This window comes from Condylura cristata, unplaced genomic scaffold, assembly GCF_000260355.1.
Source record: "Condylura cristata isolate star-nosed mole 26May11 unplaced genomic scaffold, ConCri1.0 scaffold00017, whole genome shotgun sequence".
Classification (NCBI taxonomy): domain Eukaryota; kingdom Metazoa; phylum Chordata; class Mammalia; order Eulipotyphla; family Talpidae; genus Condylura; species Condylura cristata.
Genome location: NW_004567118.1, coordinates 22846686 through 22869971, shown reverse-complemented (window position 1 = coordinate 22869971; position 23286 = coordinate 22846686). Strand labels below are relative to the sequence as shown.

At 42.6% G+C, this 23286-nt stretch overlaps 3 protein-coding genes across 5 annotated transcripts in view; 1 reads left to right on the top strand and 2 right to left on the bottom strand.

Annotated features, from left to right (window-relative positions):
* Positions 1-789, bottom strand: part of TTC19 (tetratricopeptide repeat domain 19) — a 26065-nt gene extending 25276 nt beyond the window's left edge. For 2 of the 3 annotated variants that reach the window (XM_012726160.1, XM_012726159.1), the window contains exons 1-2: positions 567-788; positions 345-472 (exon numbers count right to left, since the gene is read on the bottom strand). In XM_012726160.1, the coding sequence (XP_012581614.1) occupies positions 345-472; positions 567-750 (312 nt within the window). In that variant the 5' untranslated portion in view covers positions 751-788. Of the gene's footprint in view, positions 1-344; positions 473-566 lie in introns of all 3 variants that reach the window. The other variant, XM_004685065.2, reaches the window with a different exon arrangement.
* Positions 790-935: 146 nt separating this feature from the next.
* On the top strand, positions 936-12776 carry ZSWIM7 (zinc finger, SWIM-type containing 7). Its single transcript, XM_004685064.2, has 5 exons — positions 936-1105; positions 4777-4798; positions 6752-6854; positions 11430-11534; positions 12197-12776. Exons 1-5 carry the CDS (start codon positions 1015-1017, stop codon positions 12311-12313), a joined length of 438 nt encoding a protein of 145 aa, XP_004685121.1. The 5' UTR covers positions 936-1014; the 3' UTR covers positions 12314-12776.
* Positions 12777-14565: 1789 nt separating this feature from the next.
* ADORA2B (adenosine A2b receptor) overlaps positions 14566-23286 on the bottom strand; it is a 21763-nt gene continuing 13042 nt past the window's right edge. Inside the window, exon 2 of the mRNA XM_004685063.2 lies at positions 14566-15639. Within this exon, the coding sequence (XP_004685120.1) occupies positions 14976-15639 (664 nt within the window). The 3' untranslated portion in view covers positions 14566-14975. The remainder of the gene's footprint in view (positions 15640-23286) is intronic.

Here is a 23286-nt window from a genome sequence, read left to right as displayed (position 1 = left end):
GGGGGGGGGGGGGGGAGGGAAGAAAGACGATAACCAGCCCCCACCAAATCAACCTGAAATTACATTTACAGGTGCAAAATTTGTTATGCCAAAATTTGTTTCACTGATGAAAATAACTACAATGCATTTCCGCTACTTTGTTCGGATACAGAGCGGTGCCTGTGATGCCATCTTCACCTGCACTCGAGACTGCAGCAGATTTACTGCAGGCTTGAGTCTAACGAGCCTGCATGTATCCCAACCCCCCCCCCTCCTTCTAATGACCCATGTACTTCTGGGCAATTTCACCTGGGAGCCTCCCTTTAATTTTCTGCAAATGTAAAAGCTACGCGCAGGAGCCTCACCTTGGCCCGTTTCAGCAGCTGGATGATCTCCGCCTCGGTCTCGTCCGCCGCGTCCTCTGCGGCGGCCCCGCCCGCTCCCTGCCGCTCCTCCTCTTCTGCCGCAGCGGATCTCGAAAACCAAGCAAGCACTGCGGGAAGGGACTCTGTGGTCACCCGGGCCGCCCCGGCCCGGCCCGCGCCCTTTCCCCACCGGGCCGGCCCTGCCCAACCCGCGCCCCTCACCTGCTAGCAGCGGCAGCAGGCCCGGACGCCGGGCGTGCGGCGCGACTCGGGCTGGCGGCGCCCCCACGTCGGGCGCCCGGCCTCCTGCCGGCTCCGGGCACAGGCGCGCGGAGCAGGTCTGGCACCGCCGTCCGGCGGCCCGCAAGAGGCCACGGCCCAAAGTCGAGCTCAGGAGCCGGTACATGCTCCGGCGGCGTCCTCTGCGCACTGCAGGCCCCGCGGGATCCCGGGATCCCGGGACGCCCCGCCCCCAGCAGCGAGCGCCCGCCGGATTGGCCGGTCCTTGACGTAGGCGTTGGCGTCATCGTTGCCACCCGGACGCGCGACGGCGCACGCCTACGTCACGGAGCCACGCGCGGCTCGCGACTGACCGCGGGAGGTCTCCACCTACCTGCTGCGGGATCCCAGCCCCCGCTCCTTGGGAGGAGGCTACGATCTGAGTGCAGTCATGGCCGTCGCCTCGTCGGCGCTCACTCTGCCGACGGTCGTGGAGGAGCTGCTGCGCGAGATGGCGGCGGCGGTGCGGGAGAGCGCGCGAAGTACGGCCGGCGGGTGCCTAGCTCGGTTGTGGGTGCTGCCCCGCCCGGCCGAGGGGCGGGAAGTGGGGCCAGGGCCTGGGGGGCGCTGATTTCGGGACCCGGGTTTCAGGCCCCCGCATCTGCACTCTTCTCCGGGGTCTGTCCATGCTCTTTCCCCGCGTGTTTCCATTTCCAAACCTGCTACTTGTAAAAGAAAAGAAAGAAACTAGCCGTGCTCGGTCGGGGAGCGAGCTGGCCGGTGGGGAAGCAAATTCTGAGTGCTGCCGGCGGACTCCAGAGGACCCCCGGTGTGGAGGGCGAAAGGAACTGGACTTTAAGGGGAATCGTGGCATTATTTGACTTGCCGTAGTCTTCTCCTCAAAATGTGTATTAATTTTAAAACTCCCTCTCATACTCTTAGTTCAGCAACTGTAGTTGGGCCACAAAACAAATGTATACTTAGTGACGAGTAAACCTGGAAATAGTTAAATCCCTTTTTTTCTTCTGACCAGCAGAGGATGCTCTGTGACTGGGTTTACCACAGTCACTGAGCTGCTGTCAAGATACAGCCTAGTATTAAGAATTATAAAGCAAGCTAATCGGAACTATTCAACGAATATAAAAATGGCCATTTAGTAAATATCAGAACAGGCATCAAAACTGCACTGTGTAGTCGATTGGATTGAGTTTGTTTTAAAGGATAGGACCTTGAAATGGTTTATCTCCTGTTAGTTTTTAAAGGACATAGACCTGTAAACCAGTTTTTGCCTTCTCAGTTTAAACTAACCCAGACTTAAGTGTATATGTCATAATTAGGCCAGCCTATTTTTCAGGCACATTCGGATCTCTAAAAGGATGGACAAAAGCCAACTTGATACCGACTCAGTAGTTGCCAAAAGTGGGAACTGTGTTTCAATGAGTAATCCAAAAGATCTTGAAGGAGAATGCCATTGATTTGTGTTTCTTTTCAACCGTATGGTTTCTATTTCAAAACCTTTGTTCTGGATGGCCATACATTCTTCCTAGGTCAAGATGATGAGTTTATACTTGTGTGATAATATAGAAACTAGTCACACTTGAGCCAGGTAGGAAGCTGTGATTATGTTTACTTTTTTTTTTTTAAAGATTTATTTATTTGTGCATACAGAACTGGGGGTACAGGCCAGAGGCTCAGGGGTGGTGAGAGGCTTCACCAGAGACAGAGCGGGGAACAGAACAGGCAGATCGACGAAGTACACTGCTGAGGGGAGCAGCGGGCGGGTCAGGAGAGGTCTGCCACGCCATGTGGTCACCTCTGGGGCAGGCTGGGATCGAACTCATACGGAGGCGGCTTTAGATTCTCAGTGCTGTGCTTTAACCCGCTGCGCCACCAGGGAGGGCCTATGTTTACTTTTTGTGTAACTTTTTGCTTTACCTAAAATTTTAACAATGTCGGTTTTGTTTACCCATGATTTAATCTCAATCTCTTTGTAGAATTCTAAGTCTCTAACTCAAGATATTCAGTTCAAAGTTTATCAATTTTATTTTCCTGAAGAAATCTCCTCTATAGCCTTTTCATTTAGGACTGAACACCAAGATCTCCTTTCACTATTATAGCCCTGGAAATCCCCTGTATCTATGTTGAGCCTTGTGTTTATTCTACAACATTCTTTTCCTTAGTTACTACATAATTTTATAAAGCATGTACTCTACCTCCTGAATGCATGAGGTGTATTTTTTGAGGTTTTACATGTCCAAAAACGTATTTTTCAACCCTCACATTTAATTGATAGTTTGTCTAGGTATTGAATTATATGTTTTAAATAAATTTCTTCAGACTCCTGAAAGCTTTGTTTCACTACATTCAGACTTCTGGTATGTGGCCCATACTGGAAATTTGAATGATCTCTATAAAACCCTAGTTCTGAATCTTCTGGTAAGGTGTTTTTCTGTTTTTCATTTCATTGTATTGTATGATAGGTCTTTTCAAGCTAGTAGTTCATATCCTTGTCTGAAATTTTGTATTATTCGATTGATCTGTTTACTCCTGTTTTCTCATCTCTTTCTGGCTTGTATTTTATCACTGAATATCCAATAGTTCCTCTTATTGACTTACCATTTCTCCTATATTCTCTTCTCCTTTTCAGGTCCTGTATCTTTTTTACTTACCTGCCTTTGGAGAACTTTTCTTCAACTGTATGGAACAGACTTTCTATTGAAGTTCTCACTTCTGGTTTTTTGTTTTTTTGTTTTGTTTTTAAAGATTTATTTATGCATGTAGAACTGGGATACAGGCCAGAGATGCAGGGGCAGTGAGAACATTCACCAGAGACACAGTGGGGAGCAGAACAGGCAGAAAAAAAGTACACTGACAAAGTACACTGCTGAGGGGAGCAGCAGGCAGGTCAGGAGAGGTCTGCTGCACCATGTGGGTCACCTCCCTGGCTGGGAATTAAACTCATGCTGAAGTGGCTTTAGCTTCATAGTGCTGTGCTTTAACCAGCTACGCCACCAGCAAGGGCCCCTCATTTCTGTCTTTTTGTTTTGTTTTTTTTTTAAAGATTTATTTATTCATACAGAGCTGGGGTACAGGCCAGAGATGCGGAGGGTGAGAGGATTCACCAGAGACAGAGTGGGGAGCAGAACAGGCAGATCGACGAAGTACACTGCTGAGGGGAGCAGCGGGCGGGAGAGGTCTGCCACGCCATGTGGATCTCCTTCGTGGCAGGCGGGGATCAAACTCATGAGGAAGTGGCTTAATCTTCTTAGTGCAGTGCTTTCACATGCTGCGCCAGGGAGGGACTCATATCTGTTTTTAACTTAAAACTTTTTTCCTTCAAGATTCATTGTGATCATTTGTGCCAATTTATGATTACACTGACATATATTTTCTCTGATATTATTGATAGGTCTTTGAAATTTTCTCTCTAGTTTTTTCTCTAATTAGCTTCCTTTTATTCTTTTTGTTGTCTGGTCATGTTTAAGAGTGGGAGATTAAAATTTTGTTTGAAGCTTTGTGTTGATGGAAGGGCTTCAGGCCTATAAATTTCACCATAATAAACTTTCTAATGGTATTCTTGGGCTGGTGGAATTCCCTAGGAAAAACTTCAATCTCCAGCCTAGAGAGGAAAAACCTGATTGCCTGTATTATGGAAGCCATGTCAAGGAAAAGAGAAGTTCCCCTTTTTCAGTGCTAATATTTGCCTACTATTTACCCCCACTCAGATATTCATGCTATAGTTGAATCTCTCCAGAAAATAAACCTACTATTTTGCCATAGTGAGGGAGGAGCAGTCACATAAAACTATTAGCAGGAATAAACATCCTATTGCTCCTTAAACTTATTTTCAAAGTCTTAGCCCCATTTCATTCCAACCTCTAGAGCTATCTGGAACCACCACGTTCTTATGGGGCACTGGGAATTGGACAGTGGATTTTGGAATGTATATCACATTGCCCCTGTTTATCCCACTGCATGCTTGGGGTTCTTTTCTCAGGCCTTGCACATTATTTTTTGGTTGTTTCTGTCCTCATCCTTCAGAATTTATGCTTTAAAAAATATTTTTATTGTTTAGTGGAGTACTGGAAAGAGCAAATTAAACTCATAGGTTCAATTCACCATCTTATACAAAAGTTTCTTCTTTAAGATTTTTATGACTATGGCCATGGGTTTAATTAACACGATTAATTTTCTTTCCATTCCTGTTTTACAGTTCCTGATGAGCATCTGTTATCGTAAGTATAAATTCTGTTGTATTTGATGTTTTTTTGTTTTTTTTTTTTTTTGCATATAACAAATGGAGTGTAATCAGATGTGCCAGGGGGTGAGAGGAGTTATTAGAGACAGTGGGGAGCAGAACAGGTGGATTTACTGAAATACACTGCAGAGGAGAGCAGCGGGCGGGACAGGAGAGATCTGCTGTGCCAGATGTGGGCTAGCTACCTACCTAGGGATTGAACTCAGGATGTAGGGCTGCTAGCACTAAGACTTAGTCCCTAGGCCTCCAGGGGGTCCCTTGTATTTGACTTACTTTTAACCACTGGTGTATTTTAAGAACCAAGTCCTCAACATCAACTCTTCATTTAAAAAAAAAAAAATAGCTGAATTGTTAACAACACCATATTTGATTATACAAAGCATCCCATATTGTCTGATGTTGACATCACTCCAGAAGTTGTAGCTGCTACACTGCTAGCACATAAAAAAGAAGCATTCTGATCTGCAAGGAAAGTTATTATGTATAGATGATATAATTACTTTTTAAAAACATAAGAGAATGAAGTTATTATTATTAAAAACACAGAAATTAGAAAGTTTCCTTTATACATAAAGTTCAAAGATATAATCACATTTCCAATAACAACAACCAGTGAAATCTACCTAGAAATAAATAACACTTAACTGCATATGTGTACTTATATTTAAGAGTCCATAAAGATAAATAGCCAACTTATATCATTGTTTATCTAAGGGGTAGGAAAGGAGTTGGAAAATAGAAAAGTAGGAATTTAAGGAATCTGTTTCTTAAAATTTTACAAAAGATTTTACATTATTAGGAAAAAAATACTTTTGAAACAAAGAAAATGCACAAATAATAAAACAATTGAAATATCAAAACTGGGAAAAAGATAAATGTTACTATTATCAAAAAATACAATTTAAAATTAACTAATTTTTCATCTCTAAACTGATTACCAAAAAAAATGGCAGCAATAATGTTCCAGATAGTGAAAGAACATGGGGTAACAGGATAAAATTGGAAGATAATCTGGAACAGGCAACAGGAACTTTAAAACATAAATACTCTTTGACCCAAAAGTTCCACTTGTAAGAAAGTATCAAGGAAAAAGTCATGGATGATCATAAAGATTTTCAGTAAGCATATTTATCTTTTATTATTTATAATAGCAAAATAAAACATTTGGAAACAATAAACCCTAATTATCCAAAAGTGAAAAATAATTCATCTTTGGGTCCTCCCTGGTGGCTTAGGGGGTCCAGGCCCAGCACGGTGAAGCTGTCCACAGCCACTGCAGCATGAGTTTGATCCCTGGCCGGGGTGCGCCAGACCTCTCTTGTCTCACCCACTGCCCCCCTCAGCAGTGTGTTTCAGTCATTCTGCCTGTTCTGCTCCCCACTCTGTCTCTGGTGAATCCTCTCAACCCCCCAGCTCTGGCCTACACCCCAGTTGTTTTATGCCAAAAAAAATTAAAAATTAATTTTAAAAAGAACTTTTGTTTAAGGAAAGTCTACAATATCCCTTTTGCATTTGTTTAAAATTCACAAAACAGTGCCATGTGTATATATGTATAGACACGTGTGTGTCTATATATGCATGTAGAAGTGTCTTGTACATATATACATATACACACATGTGGTACTATGTATAATAAAGTATAAAAACATTAATAGGAAGAAAACCAACAAAGGAATGTAGTTGCCTCTGGGATGAAGGGAAGGCGAGACTAGGAGGCAGCACTGTGAAGTGTAAAGAGGGCATCTTTATTTGTAAACAATATGTTAGTATTTATTTTGGGAGGTTAATGACATTGGATTGCTATATTACTGTCTTCCAAATTAAAATGAATTGAATTTTTAAAAAATGCTGAGGATGGTGATATTTGAGATCAAGTTATTGAGGTGTCTCATCTGAAGTCAGTCTAATCTGAGGCCTTTCTGGTTCCCAGGCTGAAATTTATCTTTGGCTCATCAGCATTCCAAGCCTTGGACCTAGTCGATCGACAAGCCATCACCTTAATCTCTTCACCCAGTGGAAGGAATGTTTACCAGGTAGAAATCTAGAAATGATCTTGACCAAAACCACTTAGGATAAAGGTCTTCATAAAGCTATGGAAGCTGATGACCAGCTTAAAGTATTTCCTGAACTGCTGAAAAGTTTTTGACCCAATTTAGTAACATCAATAGTAATTAAAATACGGCTAACAATTTTACCTAGTAGCACTGAATGTGGAGAGGCTTTTTTCTCAGGCCTAGTGGAGCATAATGAATTTTTGCTTTCCTGTGGTTTGATAATGGAGGCATGGCTCCCTGCCCTGGTAAATGTGTTGCTGTCTCCCCCATGCTCATTCCCTGTTGCTTACAAGCATGTTGAAATTCTTCTGCATGCTCAATTCATCTATCATAAATGACCTTTCAACACTGTTGTCAAGAAATATTTATTAAGGGTCAAACAGTTCTGAAAACATACAATCTCCTTGGATGATAATTTTGCCCTCTACAACTTAAGATAGGCAGATTTGTAAAGTAACCGCCTCTTATCAGACTCTGAACACTTTCATGTGTTCTTGATAATTTTCTCCAAAAGCCCAGCAAAGTGTTGCAAGAAACTAACATACAGAAAAGTAAATTAATAGGCACATCTGGCAGCTGGGATTTGTAAATGTTATTCCATACTACCTGTCTAACAAAAATAGTAGACAAACTTCCAGTCACCCCCTGAAGATGTGCTTAGTGAATTAGCTTGCCATGCCCCATTACAGCATAACTAACTTGACAAAATCTTCACAAGCATCTTCACTAAGGGAAGTGTTTTATTGAGTACTACAGTTCAAACTTTTAGATTTAATGTATTTAAAATAGGCTGCCTGTTAGTATTTTCTCATAGTGACTGATACTCAGAACTACTAAATGATATAATTTGTACCTGAGGCGTTTCCATTCTCTGTTTGTATTTTGGAGTTTTATGTGGCTAAAAAACCCTGAAGGAAAAGGAGGACCATATGAGTTTTCTGATGTCTTAGTTTTAGGCTTTTCTGTCTTGGTTCCATTATTAACATAACTTTTAACCTATGCAAACTGACTTATGCCTGTAATTAAAATATTAAAGATTTTGATTATTATTGGTAGGTTCCTCCCAGGAGTGCCATGGCTTTTATCATTCATATCCTATATTACATTACTTTTTTCATTATAAAAAAGCTAATTCCTTAGAATTATGACATTTAATTATGAATTAAATGAGGTTGCAGAAATCTTATAAGCACCTTCAAATTAACCCTAATGGTTTCATTATATAGTAATATAATAATTTGGCTTAATTCAGCAGCTGATATGAGATGATAAGTCAGCCACTGCTTTGATACTCAGCTAGTTGTCTTATTATAGGTCAGATATTCTTACTGTCCTCAAGGTGTAATGGTAACTTATTCTGAAATCACCTGAGTTGCTTTTTACAAACTTTTTTGTACACTTAAGAGGAGGCATGGTAGCATTATCAAGCTATCACCAGCCACTGCAGCTCAATTCGATCCCCAGCCAGGGAGGTGACCCACATGGCACAGCAGACCTCTCCTTGTCTAATCTGCTGCTCCCCTCAGCCCTGTATTTCAGTAGATCTGCCTTTCTGCTCCCCACTCTGTCTCTGGTGAATCCTTCCACCCTGCCTCCATACTTCTGGCTTGTACCCCAGTTCTTGTATGCATAAATAAATAATACTAAGGGGGGAAAATGGAAGTTAGAAGGGGCTGAATTATTAATTAACCCACATTTCAAATGCTTATGAAAACCATTGTATCTCATTTATACTATATATCTAGTAAGAATCAATCGCAACTCTGTTCCAAAGCATCTTCACTTGGATCCCAGAAGGTGAAACAGCCCACATAGCAGAGGAAGGAGGACATGGTATAAGCCAATTTTTTGTTTCTACTTGTCTACTCACATTTTACTGGCTAAAACAGGTCACACAGCCAGTGTGTATTTCTCAAGGCAGGAATGTATAATCTTCTTTCAGAGAGGCAGCAACATAGGGAACAAAAAAACAGTACAATTAACCACTAGGGTGGATCCTAGGAGGCTGGGAACAGACATTAGATAAAACCAGTCATGAATGAATGATGATCTAGGCGGGTCATCCTCCTCAGAACCTAATTGAAACCAGAACATTCTTCCTCCAAGTGAGGTTTATACAAGTCTAGTCATGGGTCTGAGTATCCTCTTTTTACATGTTTCTTTTTTAAAAGTGCTCTCCTGGGGATAAACATTCCAGACTATGAGTGGGAGAACTAGGAGCAATTCCTGTAAGAGGAGGTCATTTTTCCATTGAAGGATGAAGGAACTGAGTTAGATCCCTAAGGTAAATTTCCAGTTCTAAACATTTCTCACTCAGATTTTTTGCCTGATTATTAGGTTCATTAGCTGCCCACTGCTAGATAAGGAAGAAGCAAGTTCAGAATCTACTATCTCTACAATATTTACTGCCTAAGGTAGCTGGACATTTTACTTTTAGTAACTTTTAGCCTTTGAAAGTAATCGGGCAAGGCAGAATTTGTCCCCATCATTAAGTCATGGGATATTTACTCAATATAGCCCACAGAGTAGTCCCACAGACTGCATATCCACCATGAAAGGGACCAGTGAACCTTTCAAGGCATTAGAATTCCAGAGACTCATACTGTTTACATTTAAAACCTACAGAGAAAAGATACAGAAGATAACTGAAAAAGAAATCTAAATTTTACTCATTGACACTAATTTGAAGACCCAGGAATTCTTCATGTCACTGCTGGATATTGGTGGATTTTCTTCTGGGATTAAATGGACACAGTGCTTTAATGCTGTCCCTTCAGTTTAACTTTTCCAAATGCAAGAAATTCTTCAGCTGGTATAGATGATATTCTGGATGACCCTAATTTTAAGCAGCTGACAGTGAAATATTTCATTAGAAGTCTGAACCGTATTTCTTCTGTTTGCTGTAAGCTGCATTCACTGAGCAGAACTCATGTTGCTCATTGGGATCCACCTTATTCTGGGTTCTGGGTTAGTTTTTCTTCCCAGCTGACATCGAATTGAGCAGAGCCAGACACGTAACATACAGCACTGCTGTGCCCTCTTTGGTTCCAGAAAGTAGAGGGCATCATGCCAGGATGTACCTTGTCTGACTTAAGAGTGTGGCAGAGCATGGTGGCAGGGAAGGTTTTGGGCTGGGAAGGAGAGATCAAGAAGTCTACCACAATTGAGTCTGAGATGTGAGTTTTTTAATACCGAATTTGTAACTGGAGTAAATGAGTATAGTAGGTATCTTTTTATCCAGTCAATAGCTTCTCCTGGTAGTCTAACAAACTCCAGGCAACTCCGCTCACTTGGTCAAAAAATACACAAGTATTCACATCAAGTTTAAGAAACAGAAGTACAATGCTTGAATCTGCTATTTTATGGTTAGTGCCTTACCTGTTGCTTTTTCTTGTGGGAGAGAAAGACTCCAGGGAGTGTTGGATTAGGGAAAAAAAAAAAAATTCTGGCCTTTCCATTTAGTTATCATCTTAGGGCCTAAAACTAATTTGAAAGCCTGCCTGAAGCAAATTCCTAAGTATCAGTTCATTATAAAATAACCGCTGGGATGTTTCAACTTCCCTTGGACACTAATCTCACTCTTCCAGTTTGGAAATTAACTGTAGGGAATGAAGCTCTCGACATTTTTTGTATTTGCCTGCTTGGTGGCGAAGAAATTTAAACGCGTGATTTCTGCACCTGTCTAATCACACTACCAACACATAATTTCCCCTAAATATCTTTTTGTCCTTTGACTGCCAACAGGCTGTTTGCTCTTAGACTGGGTCTTTTTTACCAACCTTTCACTTATCTATGTCCTCCTTCCATCCTGCCAGATGAATAGGCATATCCGGGCTTGCCTCCTTCTGACCTCCATCCTGAACAGCTGAGCCATCCCTTTTGCAAGATTCTTGCTCTGTCTTCCACTCTCTGCCCTGTGGTTCACCCTATGCTTTTTGTATTCGCTTTAGGTGTGTGGTGGAAGCTTTAGAAATTTGTACACATGTAAATTTCTGTTTACATGTGAAATAACCAAAGGTTAAGAAACACCACAATGAAGTGTAGTACTTTGCCCTCCATCTCTTTGTAATCAGTCCATGGAATGGGCCCTCTTAATTACTCAGTAGGAAAACAAAATGGCTTGTGTGGATGGTTTAAGTCATCTTGAATTGCCACTCAGGAAACTCAGTTTCATTGCATGAAGTCCTTGAGGGTAGAACATGGAGGAGAAGTCTGCACACAGGGAAGTTTTCCCTCAAGTTAAAACATCACTGCAGTGCAATTAGCAGAGCAACTTAATTTATCAGGTAGATAAATTAAAGGCAAGGAAGTGGTTTTCCAGCATATCTTTTGCAGTCTGATCCCATCTGTCCTTTTTTTTTTAATTTTTATTCAATAATAATTTTTAAAAGATTTATTTATGCATACAGAACTGGAGTACAGGCCAGAGGTACAGGGGCAGTGAGAGGATTCACCAGAGACAGTGGGGAGCAGAACAGGCAGATGGATGAAGTACACTGCTGAGGGGAGCAGCGGAAAGGTCTGCCATGCCACCATCTGTCCTTTTCTTTCTAGGTACTTGGAAGTTCTGGTAAAACATACACATGTTTGGCTTCTTGTCATTACTGCTCGTGTCCTGCATTTGCCTTCTCAGTGCTACAGAAGAGTGACAGCCTACTGGTGAGAACAGGGAAGACCCTTCCCCATTGCAGTTGAATTAGGAGAGAAATCGTTAGCTGGTACAGTGTATTTTAAGAGTTGTACAAAATGTGAATTTATTTAAAAAGTCATGGATGAAGCTTTGGGGAGGGCAATCCCAAAAATTGGCGTGGGAAATTAGCTGGCCCAATCAACATATGAACTAAATTGGATGTTGGCAACTTTGCATATCCCCAATTCCAGCCTTGAGGTATTTCCCATTCTCTAGAAGACAGCTGGCAAATATTTAGCCATGCTCAACCTTCATAAGGGACAGGAGAGCCCATTGATACCTCAGCAGTTTCACAGGAGTCTAGAGCATATAGCAGGAACAAGATATATCCACAAAGTACCTCAAGGAATGTTAGCCATTGCTATTAAGAGGTTTCTAGGGGCAAGAAAAGATTTAAAACTGAATGAATTTAGAACTGAAATGAAGAGCCTGTTTTGTTACTCTGGAAAAACATCTAGATCAAAACTTTCCCAAAGCGACAAAGTAAAAGTTTGTTCATTCTGATATCTCATTATCATTATCTTCAGTTTTTAGGCCATAATTTGTGCACCCTGCTAAATGCAATGGTAGTGAGAGGTCTTGGCCAGCCTGGTTCTGCCTGTCTAATGTATCTGTATCTTTTGTATTCTAGTGCAAGCATCTCTTGGCAGTTTACCTTAGTCAAGTTACACAGACCTGTCAGCAGCTAAGTGTCTCTGACAAGCAATTGACTGACATATTATTGATGGAGAAGAAACAAGAATCATGAACATCATGTTTTAAAACAAGTTCTATCAATAAATGCCATTTAACCAGCTGTGGCTCAAATGGGAGAAAGGTGAAACAGGCCTTTGAGAAGCTTGTTATTATCCCCTTTCCCTGCTGGACTACAGGAGCTGTAGCTTGGAACCAGTATGTGTAGGGTTTAAGGCCCTATATGTCTCCTTCTGGAAAATCCAAACCAACCTCTGTGCTCCCTGGGTAAACACTTTCTTGGATGGAATCAAACATTTTAGACCCAAAGTCTAGTATCATGTCTTATACACAGTTAGTTAGGTTCTTAAATGCCTTCAGTGACTACTAGTTTTTAAGAAGTTGGAGTGGGAGCCCTCCCTGGTGGTGCAGTGGGCTAGACCACTGCACTGCCAAACCAAACTGTAGTGGCTTCAGTGTGAGTTCAGTCCCAGCCCCGGAGGTGACCCACATGGTGCAGCAGACCTCTCCTGTCTCACCCTCTGCTTGCCTCAACAATGTACTCCGTTGATCTGCCTGTTCTGTTCCCCACTGTTTCTGATGAATCCTCTTGCTGCCCCTGCACTTCTGGCCTGGACTACATTTCTATATGCATAAATAAATAAAATTAAAAAAAAAAGTTGAAATGGTAGACAAAATTTAGATCGATGAGTATAGTTTCCTTTCCCTGAGTCCATAAAATTAGCAATAAGAGATGAGAAACATATGTTGCTATCACAGCAAATATAAAAAGATTTAGGGGTTGTGGTTCCAGTAAGCTTCAGATATCTGTGGTATTGGTACCAAAATAGTTAAAGTATGTTATATTTTAAGAAAAGCAGTATCTACATGCATCCTATGTTGACTACAGTACTATTTACAATAGAAAAAACATGGAAACAACCCAAGTGCCCAAAATTAGATGACTGATCAAGAAGATGTGTTATATATATATAATGGAAGGAGCTGGAAGGGATCAAGCTCAGTGAAATAAGTCAGAAGGAAAAAGGAAAATATCAAATGGTTTCACTTATAGGAGGAATATAAGAGAACCAAATGAGGTATGGGGGGGGATATATTGTTACTACAATGCAAAACACAACAAAACAAAAACAAACAATTATAAACCAGAGATATCCTACAGGGGGTGGAGAGGGAGGAGGATAGGAAGTGTAAGACAATTTTTAAAAAAGTTTTTTACAATCTATTCAAGCCATCACATCATCTACACAATAAGAGCAACCAGATAGAACCATAAATACATTTGTCGACCCTTGGAGCCTACTATTAACATGTACACATTAACCAGATAAATGGCAATTCCAGAGAAATGCTCAAAAGAGGCAGCCCATATGCTTATGAGTGTAATTGTCTTTCACAACGAGGGAGGGAGGAATGTGGGGAACTGTGGTGATGACTTGTGGGCGAATTGAGGGAGGGGGAAGTAAAACATTGCTTTAAAATGAATAAAAATGTAAATAGTTAATAAATTCTTTTTAAAAAGTAAAACAAGGGATGTGCTGGTTTGGTTCTACATGTATTTATGAGCTTTTTTTTTTTTGAAGAGAAAAAATCATGTCTTAGAAGGAAACTAAACCCACTATTATTAGTTTCTAGTATGAAGAAAGAAAAAGCAAAAAGAGATAAGAGTTAGAAGTGAGATAAATGGTACTCAGTTGCATCCCGAGAGATCAAAGGATTTGATGAAAACGAGAGAAATTTCACCCATAAGAAGATCTTGCACAGAGAAGACTTCCTGTCTCTGTACAGCTTTGTAAACATGCAGCATCCTTGCTGGGATATTGCAGAAGAAAGTGACGCAGTGAATAGACATATGAAACAAGTGATTCTACAGCCCAGGAAACCTCCAAGCCTGTGCTCCAGAAATGTGAGGTGCCTCTACGTAAGTCTGTGTGAAAAAGGCCACAGATCACCGGTGCAGTGTTCTGTGGTTGGCAAATAAAACTTACCAAGATTTCTCTACTACTTGGGAAACCTGGACTTGATTTCACCTAATATATATATATACACAGTTATACAATTTCACTTAGTAAAAACTTCACTTCGTTTCCAGCAACTTGGCCAAACTTGACTTTGACAGAGAAGTAAAAAATTTCACTACCTAGCTCTAACAGGAGAAAAAGGGGGAAAGGAATGTTCTAGGGAAGGGATCTCATTTCTCAAGTTTTTTCTTCTCATCTGATATTTCACTGAAGAACTTTAGAGTTATTTCTCTATATAAAAACAACAAGTTTCTTTATTAAAGAAGTATACTTTTAATTTCCCTTGTCACCTCCCTAGGAACAGGCATATTTTTAGTATGTCAAATTTTTATTTTTCCATTGCTTCTAAATTAAAAATATTTGTATAATAATTCACAGTGTTTCACAGTAAAATAGTTTCAATCATTTGCTACCATGAAAGAGTGAGACTCAAAGTCTTTTACAATCTATTCAAGCCATCAACATCATCTACACAGTAAAAGCAGCCAGCCAGAACCATAAAAACATTTGTCAACCCTTGGAGCCTACTATTAACATGTACACATTAACCAGATAAATGACAATTCCAGAGAAATATTCAAAAGAAGCAGCCCATATGCTTATGAGGTGTAATTGTCTTTCACAATGAGAATCAGTTATGTCCTGTCCTTTTGTTTATTGTGAATTTGTGCCTTCTTGAAAAGGCCAGAGCCTAGGTCATAGGCCCATATTAAGAGCAGGCTGTGTGCCCGCCTGTCTGTTCCCATTCTTGAGGACATCTGTCTGACAGAGAACATACCTGGAGATGATTTTGTGAAAAGTATAGCGAAAGTCTCGGTTCCGGTAAGCATAGACAATGGGATTGACAACTGAGTTGGCATGTGATAGGAGAATAGCCATGTTTATTGTCCACTTGGGTTTATCACTAGGCTTGTCTAGTAGGAAATGAGTAATACAGTTGATGGCATGTACTGGTAGCCAGCACATAGCAAATATCCCAACAATCATGGCCAGGGACTTGGCTGCATGAATCTCCCGCTGGAGGACGGTCCTGGAGTGGTCCATCAACTCAATGCGCTGAAGCTGTCTACAGGCCACGGTGAAGATCTTCATGTAGATCACCAGCATTATGAGAAGGGGGGGTAGGACACACCCAAAGAAATTGAAATACACCATGTAGCTCATGGATACCACATCCTCAAACAAACATGGGCGGAAGTAGCTTTCATTTGTGGTTGCATTCAAGGACTCCGTGCAATTTTGGTTATTCATGTCTTTTCTATTCCATCCCAGGAATGGAGTCAATCCAATGCCAAAGGCTAGGACCCAGAGGACAGCAATGACTCTTCTTGCTCGGGTCCCAGTGACCAAACTCCTATACCTGTTTGAAAGAACATCATTAATTATCATTATTAGATTATAGTCCTCTGCAGCCAAAGTTGAAGACTCCACCTGGTTTTCCATGGTCTTTGGCCCTAACAAGGTGTGAGGCTCACCCTCAAAGGGCACCATGCTTTTACTTTCAGCACAACATGGCAACAAGTATGAACAGCTTTGCTCTAACCAAGCTCCATAAGGTCTTCATTCTTGACTTATGAATCACTTCTGTTGAGTGGTAAATCATAGCCAATGAGAACAAGTGGAGAAGACTTACAAGGGTGCTTCCTGACAACCTGCACACTGACCTTTTGAGTCTAGGTATTTTCTAAGACACTGTTGTTGGTGGATGAGATAGACCGTTGACCAGAACACAAAAGATTTCTGCCATTAAGGGAATTATATTCTAGTAGGGGGAAACATAATAACAAATACAATAAGTTAGTAGTTTACATAATATGTTAGAAGAAGTGTAGAATGAAGAAAAGGCAGAGTAAGGAGGATCAGGACTATTAGGGGCTAATGTCAAAGAGATCAGTCAAGGAAGGCTTCATGATAAGGAGACACTAGACTGAAATCAGAGCCCGCAGCAGTCAGCACTACCTGGTGGCTCTGAGTGAGACGCCTCATGTCCCACAAACAACACCAAGTTTACCTCTCAGTATGGGAAGAATCATCCCTGAATACCTCTGTAAAACAGAGATCAAGAGTCTAGTAATGTTCCTACTGTCCCTCCTAGCAACAGTGTTGATTAGAAACTGGAAAATAGTAATAGTGAACAAATTTCAGTAATTTTTAAATCATTGAATCTTATTTTAAGTAACAAGAACTCACAATACACACTTTAGACATTTTACAATATAAATTAATCCATATATGTATGGCTTATAGCAAAACTACCATTAATAACCAGTCCATATAACATATTTCCAATGTAAACAAAAATAGTCTTTCTGTAATGTCTGGGAGGAAAATTGGGAAATGATCTGATACGCATTATTTTCAGACTTGTCCAACTTCCTTTAACTGCAAGATAACACCTTGCATGGCCCAGCATGGCCCACAGGGGCACTCCAGGCCTCAGCCTCACACACCCTGTCCCTACCATTCCTCCCCAGCGGCTCCCTTCTGACTCATGCCTCTTGCACCATCAGAAAAGTACTTTCCTGTTTCAAGAGTCACTTTCTTCCCTGATTACCTCTTGGTCAAGTCACTCTCATCCTCGACCCCATACCTGTCATAGAGCCTGTTAATCTGTTACATGTGCTTTCCCTCAACTAGAACGTCCACCTCTTAAGTACTGGGACCATGATCCTTTGCACTGATATCCCTACTGGCCCATACTAACTTCTTAACATGGCCATTACAAATATATTCCTCATTTGTTACCTAATTTATCAAATAGCTTTTAAAAATCTGCTTATTAGGAATTCTTATGATCTGGAGAGGCAGGAGAATTGGCACAGGTTTGCTGAGGGAGTTAACGACCCCGTCTCATATTGACGTAACACCTTATCTTTTCTGCTGCCTCATAGCAGCTCTCAGCAAGAGGCAACTAAATTGTGGGACTGTTACTGCAATCACTTGCAGTTGCTCACTGAATATTTATTGGCTACTCACTTTTTGGACTATAAATACACCTATTCTGCTTCTTTACTCATTCAGGAATGTAAAAGTGGTATTCGTGTCTGTTACTTCATATGAGGCATGAAAACTACAATTAGTTCCTGCGGGATAAGCACCAAACACTTAGAATCACAAGATGTCAGACCCAGGAAGCACCCTGCTTGACAAGCCAGCGCTGGCGTCTGAAGTACTGTTGGACAAGCAAACTGCAGTGTTTCTGTCCACTGCTGGTAGTGGTCTGGGTAGGTTATGTGAGGCACTTCTGGTCAGTGGTGCAAAAGAAGTCTACAAGGACACTTCCAGGAAGGGTTTTACTTTTTGATGAAAGGAAGTGATCTCTGAGGAGAGAGAGCTCTTGCCTATGCCCAGCCCTTTCTACTTTGATATTCTTACGGGAGGTTGTGGTGCCCAGAGCTGCAGCAGCCAGCTGTTGACCGTGGTGACAAAGCTGAAGACAAAAATAAAAGCAAAGCACCAAGGTCCTTGATTCTATCTGTGAACCACTATAGCAACCCCAAAATAAAATGGCTCTATAGTTTTGTGTCAAGAGATAAATATCTTGATTGCTTGAGCCACTATGTACCTGCAGCCAAAAAACGACTCATACTAATTGGAAAGGAACTTTTATCTCTTCTAGCCCAACATCACTTATTTTGCATATAAGGAAAAGAGAGACACAAAATCTTTGGGTAAGGAAGGTCAAAGGCAAAATCAAGACTTTGTAGCCTGTGTTCTTTGTACCACATTATGCTGTTGCTTATTTTTCTTGGTTTTTCTTTTTAAAACAATGTTAGGCATGAAGTACTCCGTACATGCTGACACAGAAGGGCTTCCCACGAGTCTGAGACAACACAGACCTACCTACACCTGACTCCTTAGAGTCACTGGATGCTGTCCTATCGATGCTTGTATGTGAAAATGTCCTGGCTAGTGTAAAGCAACTGCACACAAGAGGACAGCAGCTACCACAGCCTTCTTTGGGAAACCAGCCCCCCTTCCCGGTTATTGGTACATTATGTCATGCACGGAGTTTTTCCTTTGCAACATGCACTCTGCTAGGCACTGACAACACAATCACATCCCTTAGAGATTATATGATAACGGAAGAGACAGGAAATAAGTAAATACACAGATATGTAACTGAATCAGAATGAGTTTGGTGAACCAAAATGAATAGGATGCAGATAAGAAAAACAGGAAGATACTGGATTATAGGCTGTTGGGGAAGGTCCTTCTCAAGCAGAAAGCTAAGGGGCTGAGGAGTAAAAATTTGAAAAGTGTAGAGAAAAGCATTCCAGCCAGTAAGAACAGACTATGGGAAGAGTTTCAGACAGAAAATTTTACTTTTCTGAGGAATGACTTAACGTGAGGTGTATGGAGGGGGTGGGGGACGTGGGGGGGTGGTGCAGGGAGGGAAGGGCAGCTCATAAACCATGGGGAAGGATTCTGGGTGTTATTCAAAATGCAATGGGAAGCTAACAAAGGCTTCTAAGCAGGGGAATGTCTGATAAAGCTCACACTATGGAGACTGAATCTTAGGGGAACAAGAAGAAAAGGCAGAGTGATCAGTTAGCAAACTTTCAATGGTTCAAACTGTGCACAAAGATACTCACTGTGGAGGTAGAACCAACAGGCCTTACCTATGGATTGGCTATCAGAATCATCCTAAGCAAGGATGATTCCTACGGTTCAGTAAGTGAAGAGTGGATTGCATGGAAATAAGATCAAGAGAAGGTGGGTGTTAGTATTCCAATGAAAATGGCTGCTAGAGTGCAGATACAGAGGCAAGATAATGAAAGAAGCTAAGAATCTGAGGAACCTGGAGCTGAGAATCTGTGGGGTCCAGAGCACGTGAGGAGAGAAATTTCCCCAGCTGTGCAGGAGGAAGGACCGGGCCAGTGCTGGGAGGGCAGGGCTAGGGGAGAGAGTGGCATCAGCATGCCCTTTGTGAACTGCTGTCATCTTAGACCAGTGCAATAAAGGCAAAGATGCTTGTTGTCTCTCGGAAAAGGGAGCTTGCTAAAAAAATAGACTAGCCTTTGCGGTTTTGAGGGAAGTGCAGCTTTCATTGTTGGTAAGGTTCAGGCTTGACCAAGCAGTCTGAGAACAAGTTTCCCATTCTAGCAATCTTTGAACCATGTTAATAAACACCAGTTTCAAAGACACAGGCCTGCAGACCCCCAGGCCCCTCCGCCTGCTGTACAGAACACACCAGTAACAGACCCTCTGTCAAGCACCCACTCGGCGGCAGAGTGACACAGCAACACCTCGCAGTCACACCAGGCCTCGGGGGCAAGAGCTGCCATCTCTAGTTTACAGGTGGAAACAGACTCAGAGAGGTTAGATGATCAGCCTGCTGCTCCTAACCTGCAGTCAAGACTGAAACCCAATCTACTCTGACCTGACAGCAGTCAACTCCCTGCTTAGGAGCCCACAGACCTTCAGCATTCAAAAATTTACAAATCCCAGCTCCCCACCCTGCCTGGCCACTAAGCTGCACTCATCACAGTGAACGGCCCAGAGTCAGCTGTTTCTCCTCCCCCCCAGGCACCTGCAACCTCACCAAAGCTGCTAGGCAATTCTGGGGAGCCCCCAGCTCTGCAGCCTGCCACATGGCAACTAGAGACCGGAGTCCTCTGCTGCCCTCTTGGTAGGCTGTCCTCTTCTTATTCTGTTGGGGGATACAAGAGCAGGTTTGGCTGCTCAAACCAGAACCCTTGGGGGGAAGCATTTTTAGTGCCGGAGCATAGGGCTAGAAGGGCAGAACAGTCACTGTCCATGAGCTACATGCCCGGACCCTGGAGAATGAGAAGCAGTCGGGGTGCTGTAGAAAGTACGTAGGTGTCCCTGCACCGAGCAGGCTGCTGGAAGGGATGATCTCCGCCAGGTTCTCCCATCCCCCACTTCCAGCTGCACTAGACAGAGGCCATATCCTTCCATACACATGCCCCGAGGCCAGTTACTCTCCTGCTATACAGGACACTAGGCCAGCAGGAAGGCCAAGGAAGCAGGACTTCTGCTCCAAGAGTAGAAGTAAGTAACCGGCAGCGTAGACGGGAATAACGGAAACAAGCAGCATTATTACTCCAGGCAAGCAGGGACAATTCCAGACTCTGCAGGCCCAGACAAAAGGGCTATTCTGGGAAGACCATGCTCTGGGAAGAGGTGAGGCCCCACTGCTGTGCACGGAACTGGGTTGTGATCTGCCCATTCTCTATATAAGAGGCCCATTGGCTAAGAAGACAGATTTTTAAAAAATCAAATGCAGGGAAATCAACAAAACGGCCCCCCATTGTGGACACTGGGGTTATATAACATAGTAAAAGAGGGTCTCGCCAAGTTCTGTACCACAAGTGCCAGCCTATTTCTAGAGCAGGGTCTGTTCTTCCTCTGGCTCAGCAGCCTTCAGCTCAAGACTCAGGCCAGGCTGTCTTAGAAAATTGGAATTCACAGCACTCAGGGTGCTTTTAATTCAGTAGATGTCCCAAGGGCAACTATTCTGGGCAGGGGTATTGAACCTGGCCAATCCCTCCAGGGGCTAGAGTGAGTCTTGAGCTCCCCATCAAAAAAGTGAGGATAGGGCCTCCCTGGTGGCACAAAGGGTTAAGTCTCAGCACTATGAAGCTATCTGCAGCCACTGCAGCACGAGTTCAATCCTGGCCAGGGAGCTGATTTATTTATGTATACAAGAGCTTGGGTGTAGGCTGAGGTGTGGGGGATGAGCAGATTCACGACAGACAGAGTGGGGAGCAGAACATGCCGATGAACTGAAATACACTGCTGAGGGGAGCAGTGGGCAAGACAGGAGGGGTCTGCTGCACCATGCGGGTCACCTCCCTGGTTGGGGATCGAACTTATGATGCAGATAGTTTCATAGTGCTGTGCTTTAACCCACTGCGCCACCAGGGAGGGCCCCCCACTTCCTTAAGATTTATTTATAGGGCCCCTCCCTGGCGGCGCAACAGGTTAAAGCACTGCACTAAGAAGCTAAAGCCACTTCCTCATGAGTTCGATCCCTGCCTGCCCCAGAGGTGACCACATGGCGTGGCAGACCTCTCCTGACCCGCCCGCTGCTCCCCTCAGCAGTGTACTTCGTCGATCTGCCTGTTCTGCTCCCCACTCTGTCTCTGGTGAATCCTCTCACCCTCCGCATCTCTGGCCTGTACCCCAAGCTGTATGCATAAATAAATAAATCTTTAAAAGAAAGAAAGAAAGAAAGTGATGGCAAAATCTAGGCCCATGTGGTTGCTGAGACATTTAACATTGGCATATTGTATATGAGAGCACTTTGTAAATGCCAACTTATAAGGCGTTATCACTGCTTCTTTAAATTGTTTATTACTTGTTTAGGAACTTAATTCCTTATATTCTGTTCAGCTTACAAGTTTCATCCTCCATAAGTATAGATCTTCCTTGACTTATGGTGGGGTTAAATCCAAAACACTGGTTAACACAGTACATGGTAAAGTGCTGGTTATTTACTCTCAGAGCACCTGTCTTACTGGGAGCTTCCCAAGATTGAGAACATATCACGTGGTTTATCAGTAACTAAGGAAAAGACCAAAATTCAAAATTTGAAGTAAGGTTTCTACTGAATGTATTTGCTTTTGCACCACTGTAAAGTAAATAAATAAATAAATAAAATTGCAAGCCAAGCCATCATAAATCAGGGGACCATCTACACAAACATGCTATAAAGTAGTATGTACATTGCTGGAACTTCCCGTGTTCTGTAAAACTGCATACAAATAACGTGGTATCTGTGAAAATGGGGCTAGGACAGACCACTGAAAACCTAGCTTTGTAACTAACAGATGTAACTGGGACCCCCAGGCAAGCAGTTCAGCAGGGCTAGAGGCTGCTAAGTGAATATTAAGAATGCAACACAAAAGTCTAACAGAAATCCTGGCAAGACTTTAATTAGAGCCACGCTGCATTGCTGAGCCAGCGCAGATGGAAGGGGAGTCCTGAGCCAGGGCTGTCCCTGAGCTGGGCGCCATGTGCAGTGCGGCAGCCACAGCCAAGACCACGGCAGGACACGGCTTTCCGAGGAAGGAGGCCCGGGAAGAGAGAGGGTGTATTTCCCTTGCTCCTGGGATTCCCGCTGGGCTCCTACTGCACAGCAGCAAACTGAGGGTGTTTCCCTTCCTGGTGAGAATGTCATGCTGTTTTGCTTCACTATTTCAACTCCTCCTGCCGAGGCAAAGTCACAGATAAGCCAGAGCAGCGCCTACCCTCACTGACCCCACTTGCGCTTCACATTACAGAAATCCCATGGGGACAATTTGCACTGATGCACACCACTGAGTTTCACCCATGATTTCCACAGGAACCCCTCCCATATAAGTGAATTTTCTGTCTCCTACTGAACCATAAACGCCTTAATGGCAGAGACTGTCTAGTTCACTGTTGTGTGCAAAACATCTAAAACCTCAGCCCAGCAAAGGCTGAGTGAAAAAAGCCTGAATTTATAGAGAGAGAACAGAACTGGGGGGAGGGAAATGCACTGGACTATGGTGATGGCACACGGGTGATTCGGTGATGGGAAGCCCACAGGGATTACAACTGAGATGGAAAAAGGCACAAAATGATGTAAAAATAAGCTATTATATATATAAAAGAGAACAGAACGCTGACTACTTCACCAGAAACATGTTTAACACTCACTTGGTAGCTCTAAGCAAAGCAAGGGGTGGGGTAGTGTACCAGCATTTCTCCAACTCCAGCTCACAGAGCACAAAACCCACCTAAGAGGGAAATACTTAAATATTTATGCTGAGTAGCTGCTTCCCTTTTTTCACATTTCTAATGGAACCAAATTAACAGGGCTTTGAAAAATGTGAGTGTTACTAGAAAAAATGTGAGTGTGTACTAGAACTTTGGTGGTGGGTGTGGTGTGGAATGCACATTTATCAAGATGTGAAACTATACCCTTGAACATATATAATATTGTAAAACAACAAAATATATTTTCAATTAAAAAAAAAAAACTTGTCTGGCCCTCCCTGGTGGCGCAGCGGGTTAA

What these genes read in the sequence shown, in the direction of transcription:
- ZSWIM7 (XM_004685064.2), top strand. Translation starts at nt 1,015, where the DNA reads ATGGCCGTCGCCTCGTCGGCGCTCACTCTGCCGACGGTCGTGGAGGAG. An exon ending in CCTGATGAGCATCTGTTATC is followed by an intron (nt 4,799 to 6,751) that starts GTAAGTATAAAT and finishes TCTGGTTCCCAG; the next exon opens with GCTGAAATTTATCTTTGGCT. An exon ending in GTGGAAGGAATGTTTACCAG is followed by an intron (nt 6,855 to 11,429) that starts GTAGAAATCTAG and finishes TTTTCTTTCTAG; the next exon opens with GTACTTGGAAGTTCTGGTAA.